Source organism: Fistularia commersonii, chromosome 21 (genome assembly GCF_037954325.1).
Source record: "Fistularia commersonii isolate RoL2024-O1a breed Wild chromosome 21, RoL_Fcom_v1.0, whole genome shotgun sequence".
NCBI classification, from domain to species: Eukaryota; Metazoa; Chordata; class Actinopteri; order Syngnathiformes; family Fistulariidae; genus Fistularia; species Fistularia commersonii.
This window is the reverse complement of record NC_141304.1, coordinates 6136325-6147729: the sequence shown is the minus strand read 5'-3', so window position 1 is coordinate 6147729 and position 11405 is coordinate 6136325. Positions and strand designations below refer to the sequence as shown.

Sequence of the window (11405 nt, the reverse complement as noted above, 5' to 3'; positions counted from 1 at the left end):
GCAACCTAGAAGGATCGGCATCGCGACAGAAAGAAAATGGAAGGTGGAGGAGGACAAAAAAAAATGCCACCCGAAACTCTACGGAAGTCAGATTTACATTGAGCGTTACATTGAGCAGCATAGTGGGAGCACAGCAGACAAATACTCTCACATCTTAATTTTTCAATTAGCATGGCTCTTGTTCTCTAAACATATGCAAACACAGCGGGGCATCTATTAAAATGCAAGTCAACTGTTGAGCCTAATTAGAGTAAATTGGTTGGCTTGTATTCTGAGAAATTTGAATGCGGCTCACTATCCATGTTTCACCGCATGTTTCACCCCAATAAACAAACTGGCACTCGCTGTTTCATGCATATGTTTAGCAGCCTTGAAGAGACGAAAAAGTCACAGGGCGTGAGAGATGAAGATAGTATGTGTGTCGATACATACCGGCCTGTATTTTCTTTACAGTAATTGGTATGTTGCAAATATTCTGGTATCCTCTGACACCGAGGGAAAGACGGTATCACTGTCAAATTACTGTTAAATTATAAAAACTGTTTATAGTGTGTCCGGATTGCTAACTAATTCATTAGCGAAGGGAACAAGAGCTTTTACAGAATGTTTCCTGTGAGTACGTGAAGCTCTGCATTTGAACTACTCAAAGTAATAAAATGTGCTGACATTCTCTCGGTAATGTTTTGATAGGAGAGGATCTCTAATACTTCTTTTTTTGCAAACGTCACTGGAACATCCGAGATGCTAACAGCAGGCATCGGGCCAAATGGACCCTTTGCGTTGTGAAGAATCATTTGCGCCAGACGCTCTCTGCATCGCCGGATGAAGGGCTGAGTGGGACGAGAGAACGGCAGCATGTCCCATCCAGAGGAGTGAGAAGTTAATCCTGAAAGCCGTTGAGCACGTGGAGACGTCGAGCTGCGGTAACACCGCGTTAGACATTACCTCATTCCGGCCTATCCTGCGCGCGGTCTCACGTTTAGGAATTGAGACAATCGGGTTTTGTCATACTAAGTGCTTTTTTTTTTTTTTTTTTTTTTTGTTGTTATTTGTGATGCAACGACCTAGATGGCAGACGAAATGAGTCTGAAGGCGGATGGGAAACGCGAAGGAAGCACGAAGGAGTGCTCCGCGTGGATGACGGGAGGTAAGTTCAGACGGCGGCTCAGGTCCGTGTCAAGTACCGACGCTAAAACATTGTGTTTCTTATAAATCTCCGGGGTGACAAAGTCAGTTTCACGACATCGAGGCGTTTTAATGAGACCTACGAGTGCCAGAGAGGGGATGATTTATGACACGCTGTAGATTTTAAAACAATTTCCCTCAGCAAGGCACATTTACAAAGAAATGACTGACTTTTTTTCTATTTTTTTTTTTTTTTTTTACTAGTTTTTATTTATTTTTTTATTTTCTTTAAGAGCTTTTGTTTTGTCTTAAAATTGTGTTGATGCTCTATCTTCACACGTTCTGCTCAGTGAAACTCCGGTGTATAATGAGCGCGGGCCGCTCGGCGAAACACTGGAACAGAACCTGAAAAATGCATAGTGTGCCTGCAGGCCTTATTTCTCAATCAGCTAATGGTCATGGGCACGGACCAGCTGCATTTCTTACTTAATTTATTAGATAACCCAAAAGCATCACCTTGCTTTTTTAGCTCCAAAACAGAACCAGATGCTACTGATTTTCTGTTTGTCATTTTGTTGCTGTTTAAATGCTAATACCCGGCTTCTTCATCTCTCATTCGTGCAAAGAGCAGCATTAAAAAAAAAACAAAGGTCATTTTAATAAGAGGGGATTTTGAGTTTGTGAAAGGTGACAACATGGGAGGCTACTCTGAATTCCATAATTTCAAAAATGGCCAAAACAGCCCTGAGCAATGTCCATTTGTATCCTTCTTTCAGCAGTTTTTTGGTGAGACAAATACAGTTTCGTCTACTTTTCAAAATGTGTCCAGAATGTAAATAAATTAGCAGGCATTAAATGTTAAATAAAACAGAGGAAGGAACGGTGAATAATTGATTTCAAATAGGTGGTGAAAAAGTAAACAGTCTGCAGTCATTAATATCTATTTAAATCAGACGTTAACAAACAGCTGCACTCTACAAAGTTCACCGCCACCGCACACCGGAAAACTCTGCGTGTTTTCAAATAGAGTGCTCTTCGGTAAAAAGATACCGCCGGAGTCTTTGAAAGTTTTCACAGGTGCCCGCAAAAGAAAAAGTAATGAGCCACTGGACATTTCATCTTCCCAACGGCACGCTGTCTGCCGAGAGCGACACAGCATGAAGTCCCTTTGTGCTTTGCCCAAAAAGGAATTAATCAATAAGTTATGGCAAATTTTTTTTTGTTACATTTACTTCTAATGAATCATGCAATTTTTTGACAGGGTTTCGTACGTTTTCGAATTCCCAACTCAAGCCGATTAATTGAAATGTAAATTTCGAGGTGCCAAGTGACCAAGAATCCTGATCTCGAAGAATTATCTCAAAAGATCGCCATCGCTTACAGCTTTCAAGCTAAAGTCCAGATGGGGGAAAAGCAACTTCCGAGTTATGTCGCTGCCTTCGAGACACTTGTGAACACAACTTGAAATTCCTTTTAAAAAAATGATACGGCAAGATGACTCTTGATGTGAAGTTGTGAGAGCTGGAAAATGTGTAATGACTGTTTGTATGTTTGCCCTTGTAAAGCGCGGTTTCTTTCATGGACGATTTACTGAGGTTTAAAGGTGGACGTTTCAGGTGATTTCGCATCTCGCGGGATTCGTATGGCTAGTAACTGAATGAATAAGAATTAAATTTTCAAGCCGCGGTACGACTACGGCTTCTCCGAACCGTAGTAACACTCAGCCTCGAGGTTCGGAGCTCTGGAGATCAGTTCAGCTCGATGATGGCGCCGGCCAACATTGGCATGCTGGGGGATAAAATGATCCTTCCCGTGTCAAATTGAACTTGTAAAAATGAATGTAGGCTTTTTTTTTTTTTTTTTTTTTTTAAGCCTCCATAAAAAAAAAAAAAAAAAAAAAATAGAATAAAAAACCCTGGTGTTTCTCTCTGTCTTTATCCTCCAGTGAACCAGGCATCTCATGGAGCTACCTTGCAGACATGAGAACAGCACTGATTGTCTCATCTAAGTCTCAGCAGGAAAGTGTAGAAGCAAAGGGCTTTATCTTTGAATTATGAATACACCAGTGAAATTAAATGTTATCTTTTCATTTTCATTCATTAATTCAAATTCCAGCGATATTCTGGGAACTTCACTCTTCTTCCTAGCCAGTGTTTTATCTTACAACGTTATCCTCACTCAGGAGGTGCAATGGTTTACCAAAGGAGTTATTTTTCAGTTTTCTTTTTTATTTTCGTAGTGTATTAAAAGCTAATCTCTACTGACATTAAGACACTCCCGCGTCTGTTGACAAGCCAATGATTAACACGGGAGGTTAAAATTATCCGCCTGACCAGAACTGTCATGTATTGAATTGCGTCATTTTGCATCTGCAGGGACGAATTGGCCTTTTTTTTTTAAGGGCGATTTCTACTCCAGGCCTCTGCAGTCCGGAGCTGATTCGTATTTACGTCCTCATAAAGAATGAAACGCTAATTGCTGCTGACTGATGTATCTCAGGATGATCTTTCATCTCACAGAAATTCAAGAGAGGGACTGGACACCCGGCAAAGCGGCCGACATTAAGCCCGACGAGACGAATATACACAGCGACATCCTGCAGGCAAAGGAGACGTCGACTGCACCTCTATTCTCGGTGAAAATGCACCTGAGGAGATCTTCCTCCACGTCTTCCTCCATTGCAGACACTCTGTCATCCTCTCAGCAGAGTCACACAGGAGGTTGGTGACATTTTCACCTTCAATTGTTTTTTTTAATTGAAAGATAAAAAAAAGTCCAAGTGCGGAGTCTTCGGAAAAAAGGGAAACTTTTTTGTCCATCCCATCTTTTTTCCACTGATGAAATAAACAATGATTAATATGCATTTACCCGCCACAGACAGAATAGAAAATGACAAATTGCAAGCTTTATGCTTATGTGAAAATGCTTACAATCAATTATGAAAATGCGTGTGAATAATTTAGAAACTGAAGCTGCAGCAAAAATGAGAAACACTAATGCAAAGAGAATGAATAAACCAATGTAGAATCCCAACCAAATGTACCAACATAACACACTTTCTTATGCACTTCAACAACTGGGAAAATCTTTTGGTGGACCAAATTATATTATATTCTCTATATTTTGAATGACGTATCGTAGCTTGTAACCAGTCATACGCCTTGACTCTAGGTTAAACCTTCACTTTGAATGTGCTGTGTTGTCTGAATCCACCAGGGATTAAAACCAGGCAGACACAACATTCAGCATTTTCTTCTATCTCTTAATTATATTGGGTTAGCAACATGAACTCGGTTGACAATACATGTCCAAAATCGGGGCTAATAACTTTTAAATGGATATTAGGCGGTGGTTGCCGATGAAAGATTTGATGCTGTGCTGGAAAGTACATTTATTACTCATGCGGTTTGGGAAAGTAACATGACTCATCCTCCACGCGGTCTGATAAGGTGTTCATCCTCTCATGACTTATTGCATTACATCAAAAAAAAAAAAGAAAAAATGCTGGGGTTCGATATGGTCAAGGACATTTGGGTCAGATGAAGTTGGAAAAAGTCGCCCGGGGGGGAAGAAGATGATCCATGCCAACTGTTCTAATTGGCCTCGATTCTGGTTCAAGGCAAACATTCATTCATTCATTATCTATTCTGCTTATCAAGCACTTAGGATGGGGGGGCAGCAGCGAAACGTGGGGTTCACCCCGGACCGCTCACCAGTTGATCGCGGGGCCACATATAGAGACATACAACTATTCACTCTAATTCAAACATCTAGACTATTTAAGGTGACCAATGAACCCATTGCATGAAACTGGACTGCGCTGTATGTAAATAACCAATTGTTAAAACAAAAGTGACTGACTAGAACTGGTAATCTTTTGGATTATGCAAATTTCCCCAGTGTGAGACATTTTTCGGGTACAGATAACGTTTGTATCCAACGTAATGTTTTTTTTTCCTGCAGTCATTAATCCACAGAGCTAATGCAGACTCCATCCTTACCATGGTCTTGTTGCGGACAGTTGCATCCTTATTAAAACTTATCGTTGCTGTCGTCCTTATGTTTTTTTCTTCCTTCTCTATGGAACGAACGGAAGATTAATTAACTCCGTAATGCCGACCCACAGCCGCATCGCTTTCACCTTCCCTTACCATGTCCAGAAGTTTAAGTTTATCTGCGATAGATAGCATCTACTGCTGCCTTTTGGGTCCTGCTGCAGGTGCTTTTGTCGGTCCAGAGCGTTTTGTCAACGTTATGGGTTTTAGAGAAACTCGAAATTGCAAGAGAATTTGCACGTCCATAATGTAAATTTGGCAAGCTGTGTTACGTACGTGTACATATTAAACTGCAACGTTATTGACGCACAGGTAGAGAAGAAGCGGAGTGACTTTTTAGCCAATCAGAATGCTGAACACAATGCACTATGCAAATATGTGAAGTAGCGAAACCGTGAAAAGTAAATCGCGTTATAGCAATGGATCACTGTAGTTTGTCAATCAACTTGATCATGATTCCAGTGAATCTCACACTTGTCTTTCAAACACCAGAAGACCAAGTTAATAAGTCCTGTATAAAACTAATTTTTCACCCCGAAAAAGACAGAGAGGCTAATTTAAAAAAAAAAAAAACATCCAGCCGTATGATCTAAGGTATGGTAATTAATCTGGGTAGTGGAACAATGACCATTCATCATTCGCAACCAGGTCTCATGATTGATCGGGTAGACTTTTAATCTGATTGGTTAATATACAGATCAAAAATTCAATATTTCTGTTTATTTGTATTCCTCATGAGGTTCATTTATTGAACATTTTCTTTTTGTTCAGACTTTAAAGAGAGATTACAATCTCATCACGAGGCACCGTGTCCACACCTCAATCCCTTTCAGCCCGTCGCAGATGACAGATCCCCAAATGAGTACTGAAATAAACAGACACCATATCTTGACACAAGATTTTAATACATTAACAAGCGAGTGTTTGTTCAGATCAACATCCAAAAAGCTGTTTCAGCTGTGCGACGAGCCCCGTTTCCCCGCCCGTTGAGTAACCGCCACGGTCATTTGATGATGTCACACTTCATAGCATCCGCGGGGGCACAATTCAGCAAAGACCGCCGGGAAAATGTGCTGCACATCGTCCCGCTTTAGCCACAACAGCACTTGGAGAGATTGCTGGCAGCAAATACGGGAGAGACTTTTTGGTCATTTATTATGTCTCAAAACAGCTTTCTTGCTTGCCTCCCTTTGAAGGAGCGAGGCATGATTCCTTAAATTATGTATGTGTGAAGGAAGGAAAGCTTTTAAATTGTTGTGAGATACAAGTGATGACTATCAGCCTGCATGGTGACATATGATTTATGGTTTATAAGTACGAGGAGATGTCCAATTATATTAAACGCACATCATTTGGGGAAATACACGTAAATGTGATTTTTTTTTTTTTTTTTAATTCACCAAACTAATAAACTCTATAAGAGAAGGCGCCTGAATGACTGAATGTGTTTCTCCTCCAGTGGACTGTGCGGGGTTGGTCCTGAATTGTCTCTTCTGCCGATTCTACGATATGATCCTGATGCTTCCTGACTACTGCAAGGAGTGCTGCCCCGGCTACAAACAGGTCAATGCAACGGATCCTCCAACCGGCGGCGATGACGATTCTTGCCTGGATTTGGACTGCGGTCTTTTCGGAGCCTGCGACGAGGCCACTGACTGCCTGGAGCTGGCCATGGAGGTCTCCGAAATATGTTACCACTAGCACGGGAAACCACCGAATTGTTCTGAGAAGTAGGTTGACTTGAAAAAGATGTTCTTTTCTCAGTTGTGGAAGAAAATATCTGTGTGTAAATGTCAGATATGTATCAATGTGATGATGTTTCGCACGTGATCTAATAAATAGCTATTCTTCTGAGTTGCTTTTTCTTCAAGTACATGAACGGGATGGAATGACACACTCGAGTCAAGGGACACAAATTGAATGGCTTCATAAAATAACTTTGAAACAGAAGAATCACAAGAACAAAATGGTGAACCCTTGTGTTGTCTTGCAGGTCAAAAGTGACCCACTACCATGTTTAGCTGTAGATAAAAGACCTTAACCTATTTTTTTCCAACTTGAAATTTTATGGCTTTTCCTAAAGAGACCCCATAATTAGAAAAAGTGATACTTCTTTTTTGTTTATGTTTCAATGTGGGCTGTACATCACTAGGGTACAAAGATTGTCTTATTGGTCATTTTTGACCCTTAGGACAAGGGGAATAAACACAATGTTAAGATCGCACGAGGGTTAAAATTATATACAAAATTATTTAAAAATTTTATAAAATTATACACACACAAATACACATTACATTACATTACATTAAAGTCATTTAGCAGACACTTTTATCCAAAGCGACTTACAAAAATTGACTTACAAAAACAAACAATCATACGCAAAATATATTCCACGAAGCAGTTAGAAATACAGATGTCTTTGTCCTGATAAACCACAAAAGGATGAAATCACAGTACATTTTAACATTATTGATTGTGTGGAGGCGACACAGCTTCTTTCCACTGTGTGTGCGTGAGTGTGAAAGTGTGTTGTAAATCACTCCAAGTGATCCCAGGACATGAAATGTATATAAGAGCAGTCCATTTTTCCTTGCATCACATCCATCTGCTGAAGTTGTGGAAGGAAAAAGAGAGGGGTTAATTATTTTTTATTTCCTGATGTTTATTTTGATCTTTAATGGTCCTTTCAAAAAATAAAATCAGTCTAAATTTTTGCTATTATTGACTGCTGGCCAGAAAAAAGAAAAAAAAATCATACCAGAGCAAGGAAAAACAAAACGTTCATGAGTGAGTAAGGACTCACCGGTAAAACAGCAAAGCATCACACTGATGTTTTTGAATCAACATTCTCTGGAAGATCTTTTTAATTTGAAACCTGAATGAATGAGGTATTTTTGAGGAAGGAAAACAATGTTCCAAAACATTTTCTGTTCTAAATGACAACCCGCAACAATGGGTTGCCCGTAGATGGGCCGAACATAAATCACTATCTGGAAAATGACTAAATTGGAGCCGCAAAACGATGATAATCGAACACTGTAACTGACAGTTTAAAGTTGCGTGTGATGCAATAATGATGAAGATAATGTGATTCTGTTAAATGACAGCTGCTATGATGCTGAAGGAGATCTTCATCCTCCCGTAACACCTGTAGTGATGCGTCTCAAGCGGACACATGAATGAGTAGTGTGTCTTTTAACAGCCAGTGATTCAAATAAAAGATCACACTTGCTCATGTGCGCTACATCCCAATGTATAATGATATTTTATGGTAAAGAGCTACAACACAACACATTCAGAAAAATATTAAAAATCTTCAGTTCTATTTCAGGACAATCGGGACAATTTACACGGTCCCAAGTTGAAAAGTAGATTACATTACAATACATTAGAGCAGTGGTCCCCAAACTACGGCCAGGGGTCCGGATACGGCCCGCCTCCACATTTTCCCCGGCCCCTTAACAATACCAGAGATGCATTATGATTTTTATTTTCATTCATAAAATGAAATAAATGTAATAAACGAAACGAAATAAACGTGCATAAAACGTAAGGTTCTATTACACCCTTCTGCAGTTTGTGCCTTATCTGGTCTTTTTTTCTGTGGAAAAACTTTAAAAGGATTATTTGGTCATTATTTATTTCATAAATAGTGTTATTTACAACATTAATAGTGTTAATATCTATTTTCTGATTTTTTTTTTCCTGTCAAGATCCCAGAAAGGGTTCATTTTTGGTTATAATAAATGTTAAGACCTTATGCTCCCGGCAGAGAGCTGCGTTCCTCTAATACAAACCTACTACCAGTACCTTTTGTTCGCTCTAAGCGATCTCAGGCAAAACTGTTCTCAGTTCTACTACCTCAGTGGTGGAACAAACTTCCAGAAGCAACAAGACTAGCATCATCTATCTCAACCCTCGAGAAACAGGTAAAAACCGTTCTCTTTCCGGACTTTTTACTGCGCTGATGCCCCAGATCAGGTTAGGCAGCAAGTTAGGCTATGAAGTGTGTGTGTGTGTACGTTTGTGTATGTCTGTCAAAAAAAAAAAAAAAACTCACTAACCCAAGCTTACTGTTCTGTATATTTCCTGTGCATCGAGTATTTGCAAGTGTATTTGCAGTCCCTATGTCCTCTATTGTAAGTCGCTTTGGATAAAAGCGTCTGCCAAATGCGATGTAGTGTAATGTAATGTAATGTTCACATTTAGACATCTCTGCAATCGTCACACTTTTTGTTACAAAGTGGCCCGGCCCTCAGTCAGAGAAGGAGAAAGTTATTTGGCCCTTGCAAGAAAAAGTTTGGGGACCCCTGCATTACAGTCATTTGGCAGACGCTTTTATCCAAAGCGACTCACAAAAAATGCAATTCAGTCACAGAAGAAGTACCAGTTGTCATTGTTAATTTTTTTTTTTCCCAGGGGGGTTGGGGGCTAAGTGCGATTAGTAGGGTAGTGCTTGGTGAAGAGGTATGTTTTCACATACCATAATAGATAAATGTGTTGGATATTAGTTACTTCTAGAAAAAGAAAATGTCAGCCAGACTTTAGATTGCCTGCAACAATAACCTCATCTAGACCTCGAATGAATTAAGAGAGTGACATGTGTGGCACTGTCAGCTTGAATTGTACATTTCCACATGGCCATGCAGCACAAGGCAGGCTCACCAAAAACAACACGCTGGCCTTGAGGCCCCCCAAATTCCAGTGCAGCTCTGTTGATGTGCACACTAACAGGAGACACACCGGCAAGCACTCAAGCTTAAACATGATAGTCTTTCTGAAGTAGGTGGAGGAAAAAAAAAAATCTTGAAGCCCATCCCCTGTTGAGCGTGCCTATTTCAGCTCAAGTGCCACTGGAAACAGAGGAGCTGTTGGATATGGCATTTGTAGGACACATTTGTTGCCCCCCTCGACCTCTGTTCTCAAAGACGGTTCTCTCAAGTGCTAGATCACTGTTTGGATCTCTTCAGAATAAAATGTGTCCTTGTCACATAGTGGAAAATGAACATAGGGAGCAGGGCTGCTCTGTCAGAGTGAGGCGGTACAGAGGACAACATTGTTTTTGAGCATCATCTGTTTTCCACTCGGGTCAGTGTGAGTGTAGTGAGGCTCAACAACTCAGGGTACGTGGATTATTTAAAAACAGCGACCGCCCCACCAAACAATGATGCTATGGAAGGCAGGATGTCAGTTAGATCACCGTCTCCTGTCGCTGTTGTATTGCAGTAATGTGAAACAGATGGAAGTAATGGAGAAATATTCTTACTCACTGAGTGAATAAATATCAGTTACAAACAGACGAAGGGTTATTCCTCAGAATTTTCACTGGTGATTAATTTCAAGAATAAACAAAGCATGACTAGATATGACAGCAGCCTCTGCTCCCTGTGGGGGCAGAAGCCACGGTATCGCTCAGGGAAGAACATATACAAAAAAATATTGCAATATTTCTAATTTCAGAGTTGTTTTAAAGTAGGCGTTTCAGGTTTTTAAGTGTTTCCTCACGTCAAAAGGCTCGCATTTTCATAAGGTTTTTACAGCCAGGTGACGCCTTGTCGATCTTGACGATAACAGCAAACAAACTAAAACATTTTGAATTAATTATTAATTGCAGATATGCATCCATTCTCTATCTATAAAGCTTATCCTGCACACAAAGTTGCAGCTGGGCTGAAGCCAATCCCAGCTGGCAAAACGCCCGAGGCAGGGTTTAACATGTGGCGGTTGGAGGTTGGTCACACAGCCAAACATATAGGGACATACGACATACAATTCACTCGCTCATTTACCTACTGCGTTCTTTGGACAGTGTCCCGAATACCCAGAGGCATCCAGCGAGGATCAGGAAAACGTGCAAACTCCACGCAGAGAGCCAAAGTCATCCGCTGGAATGCAACCAGAAACGTTCTCGCCATTAGGCATGAGTGCTATTCGCGTCTCTGGCGCCGGCCTTTTACCATTCATGAAAGTACTGAAACGTTTGTCCTCGTTCACACACACGCGCACTCTTCAGTATTTATTGCGATGAAAAATGAAAACGGAAAAAAAAAAAAACCAACACAATGTCACGTCTGCTCCGTTCACAATGGGTGCAAGTAATAAACAGCGTGACATTGTTCTTATCGCCACGTTGGCTCTATAAATATCGCGTTGCCCAACAGCGAGGACTTTATAAACGTGAAGTCGAAGTCGTTTGACAAAACATTTTTGTAATATTCTTGTTCG

The 11405-nt window shown here is 40.5% G+C and overlaps 1 protein-coding gene across 2 annotated transcripts; it reads left to right on the top strand.

Moving 5' to 3' along the window:
- Nucleotides 1-794: 794 nt before the first annotated feature.
- Nucleotides 795-6993, top strand: mdfic2 (MyoD family inhibitor domain containing 2). 2 transcript variants are annotated; one of them, XM_086167865.1, is made up of 4 exons: nucleotides 795-923; nucleotides 1069-1147; nucleotides 3645-3845; nucleotides 6640-6993. In XM_086167865.1, exons 2-4 carry the CDS (start codon nucleotides 1069-1071, stop codon nucleotides 6879-6881), a joined length of 522 nt encoding a protein of 173 aa, XP_086023991.1. In that variant the 5' UTR covers nucleotides 795-923; the 3' UTR covers nucleotides 6882-6993. The 2 variants fall into 2 exon arrangements, with proteins under 2 accessions (XP_086023991.1, XP_086023993.1); XM_086167867.1 differs by lacking the exon at nucleotides 795-923 and having other exon boundaries at nucleotides 1010-1147.
- The last annotated feature ends 4412 nt before the right edge of the window (nucleotides 6994-11405 follow it).